Source organism: Aotus nancymaae, unplaced genomic scaffold, assembly GCF_030222135.1.
Source record: "Aotus nancymaae isolate 86718 unplaced genomic scaffold, 86718_ANA_hifiasm-v0.15.2.pri h1tg000010l, whole genome shotgun sequence".
Taxonomy (NCBI): Eukaryota; Metazoa; Chordata; class Mammalia; order Primates; family Aotidae; genus Aotus; species Aotus nancymaae.
Genome location: NW_026988421.1, coordinates 985,533 through 1,006,602, shown reverse-complemented (window position 1 = coordinate 1,006,602; position 21,070 = coordinate 985,533). Strand labels below are relative to the sequence as shown.

At 41.3% G+C, this 21,070-nt stretch overlaps 1 protein-coding gene across 3 annotated transcripts in view; it reads left to right on the top strand.

Moving 5' to 3' along the window:
* The window catches only part of GLRX3 (glutaredoxin 3), a 44,793-nt gene extending 29,487 nt beyond the window's left edge, over nt 1–15,306 (top strand). For 2 of the 3 annotated variants that reach the window (XM_021671712.2, XM_064373725.1), the window contains 7 exons: nt 1,451–1,623; nt 1,863–1,924; nt 4,059–4,116; nt 6,206–6,258; nt 9,940–9,979; nt 10,070–10,162; nt 14,187–14,451. In XM_021671712.2, coding sequence (XP_021527387.1) covers nt 1,451–1,623; nt 1,863–1,924; nt 4,059–4,116; nt 6,206–6,258; nt 9,940–9,979; nt 10,070–10,162; nt 14,187–14,237 — 530 coding nt within the window. In that variant the 3' untranslated portion in view covers nt 14,238–14,451. Of the gene's footprint in view, nt 1–1,450; nt 1,624–1,862; nt 1,925–4,058; nt 4,117–6,205; nt 6,259–9,939; nt 9,980–10,069; nt 10,163–14,186; nt 14,452–14,535 lie in introns of those variants that run through there. The other variant, XM_021671713.2, reaches the window with a different exon arrangement.
* The last annotated feature ends 5,764 nt before the right edge of the window (nt 15,307–21,070 follow it).

Here is a 21,070-nt window from a genome sequence, read left to right as displayed (position 1 = left end):
ATTTTGAGTGACATCAGGTAAAGCCCATTCTTGCAATTAATCTTATGTTGAATTTTATGGTTTCATTGTATCTAAAAATAATTGCTGAACCTGCTAAGTCTTACAGAAATTTTGAATCTGAAGAATAGGTTCTTTTCCAGTGAATTACAACTGTGTTTGAGAAGAAGAATGAGGCGTGAAAGAGTAGGGCCATACAAAAGTATTGGGAACAGTGGAGAAGAATTAGCTTATGGAAAGAAAAATACTTTTTTTTTCAGACTAGACTAATAGGTTTATAAAAGACTGATATTCACACTCTTATTCTTCAGTTCTAATGTCATAATAAGATGATGTCAAAAAAGTACAGAATAAAAATGTGTCACAAAAGTATAATAAAATCATGGAACATAAAATTGCCACTATAGTGTAGTAAAAAAATTACATTACATACTTTAGGGAATGTAAATAGTTTTAAAAAAGAAACTGTCAAGTTATGACATGACATGAGAAAGAATACCGTCAATCTATTGATGGTTCATATATAACAGAGAAGATAGCTTTAAAATTCAATGTACTGTGCCTATTTTAGACTACAGGAGAACACATCCTTCATGATTTTTAATTTATCCTGCTTAGAGATAGTGAAGATTGAGCACTACTGACGTGGGTACTCAGGAGGTAGTAAAATGGCAGTAGAAACGAAACAGCGTTGGATTTTCAGTATAGTCAAGGAGTAGTTAAAATAACAATTGTAGAATTTTTTTCCCTCTGCCCAGAGTTGATTCTTATAGATTCACAATAGGAAGGCTGGGAGGGACTGTCCAGAGTGTCAGGTCAGTCTCCTGATTGCTAGGAAAGTGCTGAGTGGAGGCCATGGCCTCATCATGTGTCACCTTGGTGGATGGAGGGAGCCAGTGTCAGGGATTCAGATTTCTGTGTCTTTTTTTTTTTTTTTTTTTTTTTTTTTTAAGCCAGGGTCTTGCTGTTTACTCAGACTGCAGGCTGGAGTGCAGTGGCAGTCTCAGAGCTCACTCCAGCCTCAGACTTCAGGGCTCAAGTGATCCTCTTGCCTCAGTCTCCCCAGTTGCTGGGATTACAGGTGTGCACCATCACGCCCAGGTCTCTGCTTTTTGGCTAGTTCTGTTGCTCTTGTGACAAAAAAAAAAAAAAAAAAGTCCATAATAATGAAGAGGAGCTTTAATAAATACACCACTTTTTTTTTTTAATACTCATAGTTGTGTCAAAAGGTTAAGTCATACCTGAATGTGTGATATGGTTCAAGGTCAAATAAGGGGATCCAGGAATGTATTTTCTCTTTGTGTATACTAGTCAGCCATGCTAATTAAATCACTGGCAAAATAAGAGGCAGGTGTCTGTATGTCCAGTAGATCATATGTATGCTGAACTAAAGTATTATCATGTGTATGTGTTTCGAGAAGCTAAGTGCTTTATTTTCTTTTTTTGTGTACAGGTTTCAGCAAGCAGATGGTGGAAATTCTTCACAAGCATAATATTCAGTTTAGCAGTTTTGATATCTTCTCAGATGAAGAGGTTCGACAGGGACTCAAAACCTATTCCAATTGGCCTACCTATCCTCAGCTCTACATTTCTGGAGAGCTCATAGGAGGACTTGATATAATTAAGGTTAGAATTGAGAAGTCTGTGCCTTGTAAAGAAATTCCATTTAAAGCATACTGTTTAAAATGTTGTGATAAATCTAGGGTACAAATTTCTATGAATCTATATTTACTAATAAGAACCTGCAGTGAATACACAGTATTTCTGATTAGTTGATTGATCAGTATTCTATGTTATGGTATGATCAAAGAGATTTATGTTATAATAAATTTTTTTCTTAAAACTGACATGTGTGCTTATTTTAGGAGCTAGAAGCATCTGAAGAACTAGATAAAATTTGTCCCAAAGCCCCCAAATTAGAGGAAAGGTAAGTGCTTTAGAAAGTTTCAAATAGCCTATCATTTAATATGTTAAAAATATTTTAAAGTCCTCAGGTTTTGCTTTGTTCTTTCTGTGTAGAAATCAAGGATTTGGTATTTGTATGCCAGAGGTCATAATTTTGTTGTTTGCAATCAAACTAGCCATGCAAACTTGGGCAGATCTAATTTGGATTGGAGAAATTTGAGCACCAACTTAGTGATCGTGTGGAGGATACTCTTGCTTTTATAGAAATGTCATTGTTTCTGTGGAACAACCAAATTTTGCTTACCTGACTGCATTTCAGAACCAGGGTCCAGTTTTCTTGTCGCTGCTCCTTCGCGTAACCTCAGCACACTTGTGTTTTCCTGGCTGCAGCCTTGGTGACTGCTGTGGGTGCTGTCCCAATGCCAGGGCACTGACAAGTGGTGAGAGTGAAAAGCTAATCAACTCGCAATAGGCTTTGGGCACTTCTCATGGCCTTTCTAGACCACAAAGACTTAACATGAGCAGGTTTTGGAGCTGTGAAACCTATGTTCGTTTTATCAAGGATCTCACTTGGCTTTTAGAGAAGTTCTCTTACAGAAATGTTGGACTTTGGTGTGTAAGGCGACTTAATGGGATTTTTATTGCAGTAAATGTGAATTAATAAAGAACTTTAAAAAGGAATTTGTTCTGTCAGCAATCAGCGATTCGTAAATCTTCCTTTTGTAATTTTTTTTTTGCCATGTAACATCTTGAGAATTTCTAAAAGTGTTTAATAGTAATAAATGCCTCATTTGTCTGTCCTTAATTAATAATTGCTATAAGCCACATTCCATTCCCCATATGTCAGGCTGATGTTTGAGTGCCGCCTTCTGTCCTGTGGTTTGCACCATTACCTGCCTTCTTTATGAGAAAGTGATGCTCCTCATCCCTTTGTTGACTCTGGTTGTCTTCATGTGTGGTTCTTGGCTGTAGCCTGGTGATGCCCTTGGCCCATGGAGGCTGTGTGGTCTCCAAGGACAGCTGTGCTTTTTATATGCTTGTGTTTGCTGTTCAGCTGATTTTCCTTCTCTGCTGAGTACACTTGCTGCTGCTTATGGCCTTGTCTCCATCAGACCTCCATTTTCCTAATTGCTGCTTCTAAATCTCCTGTGCTTTCAGACACCAAAAGGTAACTGGCTAGAATTATGTAGAAAGTAAAATTCAGCATATTTCGAGTAATAATTTGAAGGGCTCCGAGTGAGCAGCAGAGTGCAGGAAGTGGAGTTTGTGGACTTGTGACATGTATTTTGGCAGTACACTGTGACCTGTGGTTCCCTGTGTCCAGGTGGCTGGGTTAGTTGGGTTGTCAGGGTCACTGTTGTATTCCTGTATCTGTTTACGTCTTTCTGAACTTGAGCTAATCCTACTTGGTTGGCAATGTAAGTGATACAGCTTTGTGCGTGATTTATGCATTTCATTTGGGATGAGCTTATAAGGAGATTTTTGAGCCATGAGTTGGGAGAACATGGTGGCGTGACCCCATGGGGCTTAGGTTCTTTAGTGACCCGTTGTCTCAAAACTGACTTTCCTGAGATTTGTGACTAAACTTGTGGCTATATACAGATAATTAAAATTCCTGTCAGCACCTTAGATTATGATGTTTGAAAGACTATATAAAATATAAAACATAATGTGGAGAGCATTTGATTTTGGTAGCTGGCATTAGCTGATGTTCTGAGGTTTATTTAATGCTGTCACCCTGCAGTCTGACCCTGTGAGCTTTACACGTGTACAGTGGTATGCAGCATCATGATGGAAGATGGTGCACACAAGATCTAGTTCTAGAAGTTTTGGATGGGCTTAATATATAAGCCCCTTACTGAACAATTCCTTACTGAATTGGTTATTATTATTATTTTTTTATTACTGTGAGTTGATGGGCTTAAATTGCAACTTGAAGGAACATTCATTGCCTTAAAAGCCATATTGTGTTTTACAGTGGCTTAGGGAGAGAATGAAATCAAGGAAAATGTCAATGCATTTGCTTGTTTAATACCACTCAAAGCTGTGAACTGTCATCCTGCCATCCCTCAAATATGCATGTTACTCACGAAGCAGAGGAAAAGTGGTGTTGCATAATTGAGCTGAGCCATTTTATATCAATTTTCTCTCTTCAGGCTCAAAGTGCTGACAAATAAAGCTTCTGTGATGCTCTTTATGAAAGGAAACAAACAGGTAAAGAACTCAAAAATGGTTTTATTTGTAATTTCTTTCGATGTTAACATCTGCAACAAGGGGACAGTTAAATCTCTTTTTCCTAGCTTTAGCTAATGAAGCTGTAGCGGTATCAGGAAGTTATCCAGGCCTTAATTGGTGCTTACGGAGATCAAACAAAGTAATCTACATTTTGCTTGACTTTATCATCAACATCTCAGTGGGGTGCATTTCTTTCTACTGCCAAACTTTGTCAGCTAACGTGGTCAACACTGTTAACACTTTACTGGTTGTGTGAGTTGTGATTTCATTACCTTTTGTTTGAGTGTGTGGACTGCTGGAGTGTGCAGCTGAATCACGACTTCCTGAGTGTCCAGTGCTTGAGTTTGCACCCCCCGATTGTCCTTCTGTGGCAGTGGAGGAGCAGACCCTGGCTGTGTAGCAGGTGTGCTGTGTGTGCGTTTGATGAATGAGTGAAATGATGAGCAGTTCTCATTTGTAATGGGATGGTTCTTGTAGCTTTTTGACAAAAGTGCATATGGATTGTGCATCATTTTGAATATCAAGTTTGATAGATTACTTCCACTAATAGCTTGAGCAAAACTAATTTTCTTTCAGATTGAGATCAGAGTGGTAATTTCCAGAAACCAGCCATACACATTTATATCTAATTTTGTAGTTTTCATAACAATTGAACCTCTACTTAATTCTCAATCAGTTGTTGAAGTAGGCAAGGTTGGACAGAGTTTGGCCTGTTTTAGAGATAAAGAAACTAAAGCTCTGAAGGGTGAGGCTGCTGGAATAAAGAAAATACTTCACTTGTTAGCCAGGTTGCATTGGGCAAGTAACACATGGAGAACCTAACTTTCCTCATTGGTAAGGGGACACAATACTTCTTCACAGGGCAGACTCTGGTTGCCATAACTAGTGTGTAAGTTAATATAACTAGTTATAATGAAGCTAATTAGTTAACATAACTAATCGGTTAATATAATTAAGTAATGAAAGTAACAGTAACAAAGAAAATGTTAATATACGTTTCAGCATATTTGGGATCGTTAGGTTAAGGCCCAGATTATTTGATTTTAGTTCAGTGTATTGAAACAATAGAGCACATTAATAATTCCTAGTAATGATAAAGTGACTTTTTTTTTTATTCTTGGTGATTGTTTAAGCAGATATTTATTCTCAAAACTTTTTTTTTTTTTCCGGAAGCCTAAAAAGTATTAATACATTTTGGAAACAGTATTGTTAGGGCTATTAAACTGTTTACATGGTACCATATCTTTTCTACAAGAGTGCTGGAATTTGGAGTCCTGTGGCATAAAAAAAGCTTAAGTTTTTCATAACCTCAAAAAAGTGTTGTATTCTGTAATGTAAAAATAAAATGAGGCTGGGCGCGGTAGCTTACCACTATAATCCCAGCACTTTGGGAGGCTGAGGCGGGCATATCACCAGGTCAAGAGATGGAGACCATCCTGGCTGACATGGTGAAACCCCGTCTCTCCTAAAAATACAAAAAATTAGCAGGGTATGTTGGTTCGTACCTGTAGTCGCAGCTACTCGGGAGGCTGAGGCAGGAGAATTGCTTGAACCTGGGAGACGGAGGTTGCAGTGAGCTGAGATTGTGCTGCTGCACTCCAGCCTGGGGTGACAGAGCGAGATTCTGTCTCAAAGAAAAAAAATAAAAAATAAAGGCAAAAGAAAAGAAAGATGGGAGTCAGGGTCCAGTTGGAAATGGGAAAATGATTGTCGTAATCATCGCAAAAAGGCTGAGTGAGTTAAGATCATTTTGTGTGAGTGAAGTAAAGAATGAACTGACATTTCTGTAGAAAATCTAGGTTTCACTTAGAGGAGGTTTTTGACCACAAAGATTATAAACTGTTGGCTTAAGTGGTTACAAACCAAAGTCTGTGGGTCACGTGTGCCTGGGTTGATGTGTAGTTGGGTTTGTACTTGAAGAGGGGATGAGAAGGAGCCCTGGGAGCTAAGTAAAAGTAGTGGCAGCTACACTGGACAAGTGCTGTGCTGGTTGACAGAGTATTAGGTATGACCATGCTGCTTGGTCATATTAAAAAATGTAATCTTTGCAAATTTTTTTTTCATCTAGGAAGCAAAATGTGGATTCAGCAAACAAATTCTGGAAATACTAAATAGTACTGGGTATGTAAATGTTGTTTTCAAATGGTGTATTAAAAAAAATCCAGCCTGGCCAGGTGTAGCAGCTCATACCTATAATCCTAGGACTTTGAGAGGCTGAGGCAAGAGGATCGCTTGAGTCCAGCTGTTCGAGACCAGTCTGGACAACATAGTGAGACCCCATCTCCACAGCAAATAAAAAAATTAGCCAGGCATGGTTGCGTACATCTGTGGCCCCAGCTACTTGAGAGACTGAGGTGGGAGGATCACTGGAGTCTTAGAGGATGAGGCTGCAGTGAGCCGTGATTGCACCACTGGACTCAGTCTGGGTGACAGAGCAAGACCCTGTCTCAAAAGAAAAAAACCAAATATTCCAACTTTTCAGTTCTGCCATTGATGCTTTTTGGTTGTAATATCTGTATCTATCCACAAATATTTGTATCTTTTGTTATATTTTGCTGTATTGTTTTGTGAATGTCTTAACTTAGACCAAAATGATATTTTCTGGCCAGTGTCATAGTATTAGTAACATAAAGGAGGTCCTTAGGCAACCTTTGGAATAACTATTTTGTCTGCTTTCCCAGAGGAAAGTGAATAACTGAGTTCTCACCATGCATGAAGCTATTTCAGGGATAATATAGGTAGTTTTAAATTCTTTCAACTATCATAGTTGCTAAACAATACAGAACGCTGAAGGGATGCACGTTGAGGTCCGTTACCTGGATCTGCGAGGTAGCGCAGATTAAATTGCAGTTGCTCCAATATTTTTTTTTTTTTGAAACGGAGTTTCACTCTTGTTACCCAGGCTGGAGTGCAATGGCACAATCTTGGCTTACCGCAACCTCCGCCTCCTGGGTTCAGGCAATTCTCCTGCCTCAGCCTCCTGAGTAACTGGGATTAACAGGCATGCGCCACTGTGCCCAGCTAATTTTTTGTAGTTTTTTAGTAGAGACGGGGGTTTCACCATGTTGACCAGGATGGTCTCGATCTCTTGACCTCGTGATCCACCCGCCTCGGCTGCTCCTAGTTTTGATGTGCTCAGTGGTGAAGCTGTCAGGTAAGAACATTGCCATTAGGCCGGGCACGGTGGCTCACACCTGTAATCCTAGCACTTTGGGAGACCGAGGCGGGCGGATCACGGGGTCAAGAGATCGAGACCGTGTTGAAACCCCATCTCTACTAAAAAATACAAAAATTAGCTGGGCATTATGGCGCGTGCCTGTAGTCCCAGCTACTTGGGAGGCTGAGGCAGGAGAGTCGCTTGAACCCAGGAGGAGGAGGTTGCAGTGAGCCGAGATCCTGCCACTGCACTCCAGCCTGGCACCTGGCGACACAGTGAGACTATCTAAAAAAAAAAAAGAACTTTGCCATTGATTTTTGTGGTTAAAAACAAAACCCCTTATTTGGAGATACTTAGCACATGTTCTGTGCTAAATATTTAGCACAGGGTTTGTCAGATACTTTTGTTTGTTTCTCATTATTTCGTGATTGCATCTTTTAAAAATCATGTATTGTTACTGTAGCTTTTAGCTACAGTTAGATCAGGCAGATCACTTGAGGTCAGGAGTTTGAGACCAGCCTGGCCAACATGGTAAAACCCCATCTCTACTAAAAATAAAAAATTAGCCAGGTGTGGTGGTGCACGCCTGTAATCCCAGCTACTCAGGAGGCTGAGGTGGGAGAATCACTTGAGCTTGGGAGACAGAGGTTTCAGTGAGCCGAGACTGTGCTACTGTACTCCAACCTGAGTGACAGAACGAGATTCTGTCTAAAAAAAATAAAAATTTGTGGTTGATTTCTTCAGATTATTGTGACATTTTATAGAGGAAAGTACAGTCAGTTTATTGTAACTTCAAGCCTGCTCTTTTCCTCATCCCCGGCCTGGGCCATACAGTAGGGACTGGCTTGCTTTTGGTCATTTTTGATTTCCCCCTTTCTTAGTCGACCCTCTGCTACAGTCCACAGTGAGATACACACAGTTCATCCTCTAGAGCAGCACCAGCTTCCTCAGGGCACAGGTGTCTTCTGAGCCAACACAGTGGGCCTGACCCAGCCCGTGTCTTTGGTGGAACATCTTGGTAACTTGGCTTTCTTGCCTTTATCTGTCTAATCTTCATTGTATTGAAAGCACCCTGTTGTCCTAGAGCAGGAGGCTGCCTTGGGAGAGAATGACCTCCCAGCTCTGGACTTGCTAAGCATGATTGGCTCTAGAATGAGTAGGGCCATCCAGGACCTCAGCTTCTTTTAATTTGAACAGACCATGCTCTTGCTGGGAGTCATAAGTATGTGGAGAAAGCTCTTTTTTACTTTTTCTCATTTCTTACCTTTTCCTTTAGTAGCCAAAATACACATGCATGAGGGGCTGAGAACCAAGTATATATTGAGATTTGAAAGGGACCCTTTACGAGTAACTTTTAGGAAGTGTATTGGCTGTTAGGACTCCACGTACATACACTTGGGCCCAGTGCTTCCTGGATCCTTTATGAATAGTTCTATAACTCATTGTTTTTATCACAGTGTTAGGAGATTTGCCACCTTTAGTTAGTTCAACTTGAGCGAAGACTTACATTGGGTTTTTTAAAAAAAATTAGTTTTACATTGGGTCTTTTTTTGCTCTTTTTTTAGAATTTGGTTTTTTTTTTTTTTTTTTTTGGTAATTGCTTCTGATTTATCTGGTCATTTAAGTTTTTTGACTGTTCCCTGCACCCGTAGACGGTTTCCTTGGGAACTTGTTAACTAAATAAACAAGATTTCCCAATGATGGTTTCAATTTTATGGAAAGTCTGGTTTTTTACCTGTGGCATTTTCTTTGGCCACTTTTGGGAATTGCACCTGTACCGTCAGTCACCCTGCAAGGATTTAGGCATACATGCTTGCTAATCCCTGACTATCTAACAGTGAAATCGCTCTGAGTAGATACAATTGGATATTCATGCAGTGATTTTTCATTCTTTGTTCATGTAATGTTCATTGTACAGCTTAAAGCCACAAAGCTTTCATTGGTCTTTTGTACATTAAAGACAGCACCCTCTCTGACATGAGTTGATTTAAGTGTGGAAAGCATATCTTGCTAAGGTGGAGGGAGCTGGCAGTGTGGGTGTCGTCTGGCTGCCAAGCCCTTCCAGCCTCCGTCCACAGGCACTACTCCATCCTGCTCCATGAGCAGCTTCCAGGAGGTTAAGAAGCAGCAGCCTGGGGTGGGGCAGATACGATAAGTGGGTGAGAGTGTTCAGTTAATGAAGGCTTGTGCGATGGGCTTGTCGGTCTGACCCAGGGGTCGGCAGGTTGCAGTTGGCTGCCCATTTTTGTAAATAAAGTTATATTGGCACACAGCCACATCCCTTCATTTAAATGTTGTCGGTGGCTGCTTTTGTGCTGTCCAGCAGAACTGAGCTGTTGCAGCAGAGACTGTCTGGCCTGTAAAGCCTGAAATGTTTACTGTCACACTCTTAAGAAAAAGTTTGCTCACCCCTGGTCTAACCCAGTATTGTCTGGAGAAAAGTCCAGGTAAAGTCATATGTTGGAATGACTAATTCTGTGTAGTACTTGGCAGATTAAGAAGTAAAATCATTTCCATTGGTCTCTAGTACATTTTGTTAGCAATGAAATAGTTTTCTTGATTGTTTAAAAAACATTAAATGCATAGAGGTTTTACAATTTTTATTCAACAGTATTTCCTGTTAAAATGTCTTCTCTTTTTTGCAGTGTTGAATATGAAACATTCGATATATTGGAGGATGAAGAAGTAAGTTTTGTGTTTGATGTTTCACCCTTGCCTTAGCTTGAATCATAAGGGTCTGATGGGATGGTTTCAGGATTCCTGTTGTTTCTTTAGGTTCGGCAGGGATTAAAAGCTTACTCAAATTGGCCAACATACCCTCAGCTGTATGTGAAAGGGGAGCTGGTGGGAGGATTGGATATCGTGAAGGTAAGGCTAGCTCTTTCGCTATTCCACAGAACAGAAAAGATTTTGGTATGTGTAAAAGATATTTCCTGAATGGAAACTTGAGAGTTAATTTTGACTCTTCTTTCCAGCCTGACTCTCAGGCATTTCTGGACCAGTATCACCATTTCTGTGTGCATTAGTATCCTGCTGTTCTCACTGTCCCCACGTGGCAGCCTGTTCTTACTTCCACACCTGAACTAGCCATTGCATCTCCTTTCCATGGGGTGCTCTTCCCTGTCACCCTGTTAGATCCTGCTTCAGCTCCCGGCCAACAAATTATTTTTTTCTTGTGTTACTCACCTGCCCTTGGGTGTGTGGAGTGACAGTAGTGTGAGGCTTGTGGCCCAGTGCTGCCCATCCGTGCCACAGAGACTGAAGATCACTGCCCCCGGAAATGTAGGTCCCTTTTTGGTTTTCAGATATTTGGAAATCTGTTATCTGTTAGATTGTGTTTTAGAGAAGACACCATTTCTTAAATACCTCGAGTCCTTCCTGATGCTTTGTGTATTTTAGGAGTTCAGTAAATGGTTGTTAGATGGATAAATGACTTTAATTTACTTCTTGCTTTAAGTAAACTTTGAGTTTTAAATGGATGTGACTTAGCTTATATTTAATGTCTAGAATTTAGGGCAGGCTCACCAACTAGCACCTGTGTACTCCATAGCTCTCTTGATTCACCCAAAACAATAAACAGAAACTGTAGCTTTAATATCTACCCACAAACCCTTCACTGCACCCCAGGCCCACTGTGGGCATGGTGGTGTCAAGGAGGAGGGTGGTAGCCAAATGGGTATAGAGAGGAGCTAGACGAATGCTGGGCAGGAATGCCAGGTTCTGCTTGGGAACATGAACAAAACTGCCCCCAAAAGGTGGGCTGCAGACTGCCCTCAGGCCTTCCTCTTGCCTTGATCCATTAGAGAATTTTCTCTGAGATCAGATCTTTGACTTTTTATGTGGAAAACAAATAGAAAGTGGTACTGCTTCTAATTATGTTGTAAAATAGGTTTTTTGTTTTTGGAGACAGTTTCACTCTTGTCGCCCAGGCGGAGTGCAGTGGCATGATCTCGGCTCACTGCAACCTCTGCCTCCCAGATTCAAGTGTTTTTCCTGCCTCGACCTTCTGAGTAGGTGGGATTACAGGCTCCCACCACTTTGCCTGGCTAATTTTTCTATTTTTAAAAGAAGTGAGGTTTCACCATGTTGGCCATGGTGAAACTGCTGACCTCAGGTGATTTACCCACCTCAGCCTCCCGAAGTGCTGGGATTACAGGCATGAGCCACCGTGCCCGGCCAGAGTAAAAGTTTTTAACACATGCTTTTGTAAAGTGAAGGCACTAGCCTACCACTGAAATAACATCAGCACTTTTGGACCAGTATGTTTTATAGAAACAAAGCTTGAGCTCCATTGATTGCAGAGGCTGTTTTTGTTCTGTGGTTGCCTCTGTGTAGGTTTTGTTTCCTGTGGAGTTCCAGGTTTGATATCATACTTGTTAAACCAGCCAGTGAGACATTTTTCCTGGGGAACAGCCTCACTCCTGGAGGAAAAAATGTTTAATACTACAGCTCTTGAATAGCCCTGAAACAGTTAAAACAGATCTGCATTTGCCCCCCCTCCGTCTCTCTAGATATAATTTTAGTTTTGTAAGACACAAACAGTACTCAAACTCCAAATACTCTTGAGCCTGTTCTTGTCTGAATGTTTTATAGCCTGTACCTCAGCCATTGGTAACTGTTGGGAAGATACAATCAATAAATCTCATTTAATTCTAAAGCTAACTGCGTGGGTAACTTCTTTTTAGTTATATAACAGAGTGTTACGATTTTTTTATGTTTACCTGCTAAGAACATATACATTTGAAATGTGTGATATTGTTAACATTTTTCCTTCAGAAGATATATGGACTAGCTCTTACGATGCCATTTTGATCTGTTTCTTGCAGAATGCAGTAATTCATGGTTAGTTCAGTTAAAAGATGTTTGAAATGGTCTAATCTGGGTGGCCTCTTTGGAGCAACGAGCATTTGTTTCGTTGAATGAGTGAATAACTAATGACTTAGTTACTTGGTCAATCTAGTGTCCTGAGAAAATTGTGAGTTATTCTTGCCAATGAAGGGTAAACAGTTCACTACTGCTGTTACAGAATGTTTGGACTTAAGACAGTTTGTTGAGAGAGATTTAGAAGATTTGGTTAGGTCTAGCTGTTCCACCCACTGGCTCACATTAACAGCGGTGAGGATGGTGAGAATTGCCTTTTTGAAGCACCCTCAATGTGCCAATCACACTGCTTTGGTGCTTCTAAGAGGCTGCTTCATGTAATGTCCCAAGCAGCCTCAGAGAACAGAATTCTTCTCAGTCAGTAGATGAGGAAACAGAGACATGGAGGAGAGGTCAGATGAGTTGTCCACCATCCCATAACCAGTAAGCCATTGAGTCCAGATTTTTCCTGAGGGCCACCTGCCCTTTCCCACTGAGCTGCATGGTCCGTCCTCTGCCTTCTTGAATGTGTCCTCTGAAAAGTCCTGCTGGGTCCCTTGGAGCGGCAGGGTGTCTGCTCGTTAAATAGGTAGAAGATCCCTAGACATTACTGAAAGTGGTCTGGGTTTGGTGTGACAGCATCATTCCTATTTGATTTTAATCCAGAGAGGAGGTCATGTGGATTTTAATGGTTTTATTGATTGGTGTTTATGCAGCTCAGTGATAACCTGAAATGTTGTATCATATTAAATGTTTGTTTTAAACCAGAAAATCTTATTTATCACTTGTCACCTTTCAGACTTGGTGTCTGTACTCCAGATTTTAAATCTGGAAAATAGGCACAAGGAGCATGGAGCCTGCATAGAGCCTGTGCTGCAGTTCCAGTCAAGCTAGTGATAGCTCTTTTGACACCATGTCTGTTTCTGAATTGTTAGGTCTTTTTAATGGTTTCTGCCTTTCCATATTACTGGTACTATAGCTTTTCCTAAGACAGAAATGTCTTCCCAGGTTGGGTTTCAATAGCAAAGGCTGTTTCCTTTCTGTGAGTGGTAAAATGGGAGGGGAACAAGCGTCATATTTGAGTAGGCTTTTAACATCACATTACTTTTTTTTTTTTGAGACAGAGTCTTACTCTGTCACCCAGGCTGGAGTGCAGTGATGCAGTCTTGGCTCACTGAAACCTCCACCTCCTGGGTTCAAGCGATCCTCAGTCTCCCAAGTAACTGGAAGTACAGGTACATGCCACCATGCCCACCTGGCTAGTTTTTGTATTTTTAGTAGAGACGGGGTTTCGTCACGTTGGCCATGCTGGTCTCAAACTCCTCACTTTAAGTGATCTGCCCCCTTGGCCTCTTAAAGTGCTGGGATTGTAGGTGTGAGGCACTGCACCTAGCCACATTGCTTCATTCTTCAGCCTTGAAAGTCACTTTATTTATTTTCCTTATTTGTTGCTATAGTTTAAATAGGGGTACATTAGCTCCATTTGCTGCATTTCTTAATACTAAACAATCTGTTGGTTTTAGGATACACTAACTTACTTACTTTAATTTAATTTAATTTAATTTAATTTAATTTATAAGATGGAGTCTCAAAATAGCCCAGGCTGGAGTGCAATGGCATGATCTCGGCTCACTGCAACCTCTGCCTCCTGGGTTCAAGAGATTGTCCCTGCCTTAGCCTCTCGAGTAGCTGGGATTACAGGCGCCCATCACCACGCCTAACTAATTTTTTACTTTTAGTAGAGACAGGGTTTCATCATGTTGGCCAGGCTGCTCTCGAACTCCTGATCTCAGGTGATCTGCCTGCCTTGGCCTTCCAAAGTGCTGGGATTATAGGTGTGAGCCACTTCACCCGGCCAAGAATACTTTGTTAATTTTTATGGCATTATTTAGTTTGACAGTGTTAAAAGATTGGAGTTTTAATCCAATAGGTGTTTCTTTTGGTTCTCAGATTTACGTACAAGCTGTGATTTTTAGATGTTTTCATCTTTTTATATATGCATATACATATTATTATTGTTTTTTATTTTTAGGAACTGAAAGAAAATGGTGAATTGCTGCCTATACTGAGAGGAGAAAATTAATCTTAAACTTGGTGCCCAACTATTGCAAGACATATTTAATAACATTGGGAGCAGTTCATGATTTAGTCCTCAGAGATGGACTAGGAATAGAAAAATCCTGCTGACTCAGTTACATGTTTTGTGTATTCACAATGTCGTGCTAAATAAATGTATGTTACATTTTTTTCCCACCAAAAATAGAATGCAATAAACATCTTCAAATTATTAACAATAATTGTATGAAAAAAGTGTGTCTTTACAGCAGTATTTAACATACAGCTACTATATAGTTAACCCACTTTAAATCTCTTTTTCTTAGTACATGAGTGCCTTCTAGCAGTTAAGAAAGGCAGTCTTCAGAAAATGGAGAACGGTGGCGGACTGCAGTGCACAGCAGTATTTAGAACAACTCCTGCGCCAACACAATGGCTCCCCTCGCTGGTGAAAGATCTCTTTACAGCTTTGGAAAAACAACTGAAATTTTTTTCTGATGTCATTGGTGAGCTCGGCACTGGTTAAATTGCAGAGGCAGCGTAGGATGTTTGCAGGTTCAGAGACTCATTTCACAAGGCACTAGTAGTGAATTATCCAGAAACATTTAAGAGGACAATGATTTCTCATTGAATATGGTACAGCAAGCATTTTTTTCATAAGGCCTAGAAGAATGAGTAGTCATGACAAAAAGAACAGAAAAGTGCTGTCGTTTGTTGTAAGCCTCTATCTATGTATCTTTCTATCTGTCTGTCTGTCTGTCTTTCTATCTAATCTATCTTATCTATCTGTCTGTCTATTTATCTATCTATCTATCTGTCTATTTTGAGACGGGATCTGGCTCTGTCTTCCAGGCTGGAGGGCAGTGGTGCGATCATGGCTTACTGCAGCCTCAACTTCTCGGGACCAAGTGACCCTCCGGCCTCAGCCTCCTGAGTAGCTGGGACCACCAGGCATGCACCACTATGCCCACCTAATTTTTTTATTTCTTGTAGAGACGAGATCTCCTGCCTCAGCCTCCTAAAGTGCTGGAATTTACAGGCATTCGCCACTGCACTTGGCCCACATACTGATAATAAATGTTGATTTGGTCCTTCACAGTCCTTTGGTCTTTCTGTTGAGAGCAGTTTGAAGTTCATGAACATTTTAACACAATTTTTGATCCTGAATCTAACATATTTGAGAAATAGTTGCTCTACTAGGCTTCCACAGTTCAGGCTTTAAATGGGTTGGCTAAATTCACCTCATGGTTCTGAGTTTTCTCTGTGCTTGTGGCACATTCCCTCCATTACATTACCCCACCCCGTTGTCTGGGTAGTTAAGACGCTGGTACTGTCTGGTGGTGATAAGGAAAGGGAAACAGAAGTCAGTAATTTAGACAAGAATAAAGAGGACGAAATGAATCTATTCCTAGGTAAGATTAGCCCACCACCTGCGCACTGCTGCTGTCTCTTGAGCTCAGGCTGTTTTCTTCTGTTTTGATTGTGTAAAGATTAGAGCACTGACTTATGTTGTGTGTTACACAGGGTGGTCTGTTGTACAAGTCATAAAGCTGGATGTGGCCTTGCCTCCTGCTAGGAGTTAGGATGCCCATGATGGTGGATTTTCTTGGCATTCTGTGTAGTTAGATAAGGCTCTTTATTGAGTGCATTGGTCCATGAGAACTTCCTTGTTTCTGTTTTACATGAAAATCATTGTATAAGTAAAAGTTTTAAAATGCAGACAGAAATAGAATTTTAACTGAAATTTTATGTAGCCATTGGCTGCAGGGATGTGTTTGTCATGGAGGAGGGCTCCATATGTTTTTACATACTTGTCTCAAACTCACATCGTTTGCATGCTGCTTTTTCTGCCCTAGTGTATTTTCTAAGTCAGCTTTTAACTTTACTTTATCCTAAGCAAGAGTATCTTTGCCATCACAGGTTCGATAAGCCAGTTTTTTTTCTAATGCACATACAAATAAATAAAATGTACAATTTTTGTTTTCATACTGTGCATGGGGATAACTAAAACCTTTATTAATTATGCTTTTCCCTTAACAATCATGTGAAAATTAGAATTAGGAATTCAAAAAGCAGTGAAGTCTGAAAATTTAAAAAGTAGACTAGGTATTAGGGGACGAAAGGTAAAGGAAGATGAGAATGTTTCTTTAATATTCATTATCTCCCCTCTATACAATGTTACATATATGCAACTTCATTTTTGTTGACTTTATGTAATAGTGAAATCCCCTTAAGCAACTTAGGGTATACAGTTGGTGTCCAACTTTCAGGGGGTGGAGTTGGGGGGCTAGAAACACACTTGATTAACAGTTTTCACCCACACATTTTAGACAATTTTTTTTCTTTTTTTGCCAAGATTTTAGTAGTAAATTCATAAATATGGGAAGTTCTTTCACTCCTTCAGTGTTAAAATAGAAAACCAAACAGTGCCAACAGTAGTGGCTTAATTATTGGTATACAAGAAAAACACCACCAGTGGGTTTTCTTAATTATGCGTTTTAAATATCAATATGTGTATAATGCACAACTTTTAACACAAACGGCTACCTCCAATTTGGGAAACACTGCTCTGGCTCAGAGGCCATGGCTCTGATAATGTTATTTGGTTAGTGCATTTTAGGGAGACCCCCTTTCCCTTTGGCTGACTCCTGCAGGACATAAGACATCAGTGACATCATCCTTTGTTGAGCCATCCTGGTCTGAGTCAGGATGAGTGTTGAGAGTCTTTGGGGAGTTGCCACTGTCCTATATGAATTTATCCTCTTAGATTCTGATAGTCATTGGCTCCGTTGACTCCAGGTAAGTTGGGGTGACAGGGCAGCATATTTCTATTTTCCAGTTGTTTCTGGACAGACATGGGGGGATAGTCAAGAGATCTTGTTCATGCAAAGGGATTGATGGCCGTTCCTAATGTGATTTTATTAGTAGGAAGTCAAGTAAGATTCTTGAGCCCAATGAACTTCCCTTATTGAATTTTCTAACAAAAGAGAGTTTGCGAATGGGTTTATAATTGAACCTGCCCTTGTTATATTGGAATTAAAATCCTCTCTGATCCTCAAATTCTAGAGACAAAGTTGTTTTCTGAATTGGAGAAATCTGTTCAGTTCACAAGGAAAAGTGACAATGTGTCATTTGGATGTTGTCCCACACATGAGGCTTTGTGGGGTGTTTGTGGCAGGAGGGACCCTCCAGGCAGATTTTGTATGGAGGGTTTTCATGTCTGCACACATTTCTGCGCCCAGAAGCACTGCTGCGCTTTTGGGAACGTGGACCCTGGCCAGAGCCTGTGGCCAGCTCTGCCTGCCCTCCCTTCCTCCGCCTGCTCTGTTGAGTCTGTAGTGGAGCTCTGTGAGGCATCTGACGGGTTAAAACTGTGTGGTGCTTGGGATGGAGCTGGTGCTGTGGGAGGCTCTTGATGATGCGGGCTGACCTCCATCTGCCGGTTAACTTAGAAACCAAACCTCACATGTCAAAATTTCCCTCCTAGAAGAGGAACCAGAAAGGCCCTCATACAGTCAGGGCCGTTAACTCCGTTTGACTTGTATGTTGGTGCCTTCCTTGTAGGAAGGCTTCTTAGGGAATTGGTATCTGTTTAGGGGAAGTAAGCCTGCAGGAATGAACTTTTTTTTTTTTTTTTAATAAAAACTCTTGATTTTGCTTTGTAATAAAAAATGGAAAGAAAAACGAAAACCAGTGAAAGAGGCCTAGATAGTGTGGAATTCTCCTTCGCACGTGAGGGGATTTGAAAGCAGCTCTTTTAAGGGCACAGCTACAGGCTTGGAGCTGGGACTTGTATCCAGGGTCTGGGACTCCCAAACCTGAGGCTTACCCCTCCCAGGAGGCCTCCCCCTCAGAGCTGTGTGGGATGCAGCTGCCTTTTCAGCTGTGATGAGAAACTGATGAATTGCCAGGATTCTGGCTCTGGCTTTAGTCTGCCCCTTTTCTGGGGATTAGAGGGCATTAGCCACATTAGAGGGCACAACCGAGCAGCTCTTTCTCAGGGCTCTACTTTTTAAACTCTGGGGGTTGACTGATTTGAAGACTGCCTTGTTGATGAATGTGTTGAAACTTGCTATCACAATGTAAATGCTCTTTGTTAAACTAACAGGACCTGGTGGGTTTGGTTGGCTTTGCCCACGTGTGACTTACATGCTTTTGCCTTTTTTGGTTGAACACTGAGCCTTGTAGAACCATTAGGAAGTCCCCCTTGGTCCCTCTGGATTGATCATTAACTTAAGAAGGAAAGAAAAAAATTATTTGCCATTTCCATTCTTTACAAGAATGTTTAAGTCTACTGAGGAGTAGATTAATTTTTAAAAATAGCATATTTTAATAATTAGAAAATCTCATTTTAATAACTTAAAAAATGTTTAATCTCTGAAACAACTTCAATACATTTTAAATACTTTGTAATGATTACCTGCCTTATTGAAAAGAATTATACAAATAAGACCTATCTCGATAGTCAAATTAAAAGTTACAAGCTTAAGATAGGGTCTCCTCTGTCAGGCTGGAGTGCAGTGGTGCAATCATGGCTTGCTGTGTCCTTGACCTCCGAGGCTCCAGATCCTCCCACATCAGGCTCCTCAGTAGCTGCGATGACAGGCATGCACCACTGTGCCCACCTGTGTGTGTGTGTGTGTGTGTGTGTGTGTGTGTGTGTGTGTGTGTTTTTGTAGAGATGAAGTCCCACTGTGTTGCCCAGGCTGGTCTCACTCTCCTGGGCTCAAGTGATCCTCCCACCTCAGCCTTCCAAAGTGTTGGGATTACAGGTGTGAGTCATCATGCCTGACCTAAAATGAGTTTTCTTAAATTTTACAATTGCTACTTATAAAAATTCAAACCTTTCTAAATAAAAACAATTTGATTTGATTTTTTTTTTTTAAGACAAGAGTCTCATTCAGTTGCCCTGGCTGGAGTGTAATGGCACAATCTTGGCTCACTGCAACCTCTGCCTCCTGGGTTCAAGCAGTTCTCTTGCCTAAGCCTCCTAAGTAGCTGGGATTATAGGCGTTTGCCACCATGCCCCACTAAGTTTTGTATTTTTAGTAGAGACGGGGTTTCACCATGTTGGTCAGGCTGGTCTTGAACTCCTCGCCTCGTGATCTGCCCGCCTTGGCCTCCCGAAATGGGATTACAGACGTGAGCCACCGGACCCAGGGAATTCTTGCTTTATACACATTTCAGATGTTGAGTTTGAGGACCTAGACCCTCCCTTTTTTCCAGTCAAATTTCCTCACAGCTGTCCACTGATCATGGAATCAGCGTAAACATGGACAGTTTCTCTTGGGTCTTTGGGTCTTCGTTTCTGAAGGCTCTGTGTCACATTTAAGACTTTAATTAAATACATCTTATGCTTTTCTCTTGTTAGTCTCTTTTGTTACAGGAGTGTCGGCTGTGCTCTTGTGATGGGTGAGGAAGGGTATCCACTTTTCTGAATCAGACACAAGCTGCACTAGCTTCCTGATGCCTCATTCACCAGGATGTGCAACTTTAAACACAAGCTTTTATAGCTGGCATCCCATTCTGGTTTCAGAGTCTTGGGGCCTTTTTTCATACAGCTTTGTCTGATATTTAGAGACATTCAGATTCAGAACAGTACGGTCAGCTCATGGGCCGGGCACATGCACTGACTCACCGGAGGCAGCAGAATCCCTTGAGGAAGGGGTCCTGGTGCATTGAGGCCACTTTGTAGGTTCTAGAGCTGGGAGCTAGGATTTGAACAAGGATCCGGAGCGCAGCCCATACTGTGCTGGAAGCCTTGTGCCACACTTTGAGGTAGCATGCTGTATGCCAGTGACTGAAGCTGCCAAAGTCTGGGGCTTCTGAAATGACTTGGTATGTTTACCTTCCTGTTAGGAATGGTGTGACTTTTACAAATTAAGTGCCAGGCTGGGCACAGTGGCTCATGCCTGTAATCGCAGCACTTTGGGAGGCAGAGGCGGACAGATTGCTTGAGCTCAGGAGTTTGAGACCAGGCTGAGCAACATGGCAAAACCCCATCTCTACAAAAAATAAAAAAGGTGTGCTCCTGTAGTCCCAGCTACTTGGGGAGCTGAGGTGGGAGGATTGCTTGAGTCCAATAGGTTAAGGCTGCAGTGATTGTGCCACTGCACTCTAGCCTGGGTGACAAAATGAGAACCTGTCTCGGAAAAAATAAAAATAAAAAATTAAGTGCCAGGACTCTGCAAATTCTGACTGAAAAAGACCTTCCTGTTCTCCCCTGCGGTTATTCATCTAAATGGTTGTCAGTGGTACAATGTTAATTGTATTTAATCTTTTCCCAGAAAATCAAGTTTTATTTGAGGAAGTTACAGATTTCCATATGAACTCCTAGAGAGAGCGCCTGCCCTGGTTCGGGGTTGCCATGTGGCCCAAGGTGAGGTAAGAGTTTCTCGGCCCCTCATCTCCCAGCCTGCTGTCCCCAGGAGCGAGTTCCCTACCCCCTAGGCCTGTCGTTGAGCTCAAGCTTATAACCTGGATATGGGAGCCATCTATTCAGGGAGGAGGCATGTGTAGTAATTTATAAAGGAATTAGAGTAGAGTTTGATGCTCTTGACTGGTGTTTTGTGCTTAAAAGGACGAGCCCCAATATAATAGACAAAAGCCAGAAGGAGCTTGGATGCCCTCAGAGAGCCCCATCACGTGTCTCTGTGAGGGCAGAAAAGAGGATACCTTTCCTCACCCATCACCAGGGGCGCAGCCAACGCTCCTATAATAGATTAACAAGGAAAAGCATACAATTTATTTAAAGACTTAGGTGACACGGGAGCCTTCAGAAATAAAGACCCAAAAGAAACTGCATGTTCACTCTCAGTTCTGAGAGTGGGTGACCGTGCAGAAATGTGATTGGATGCAAGG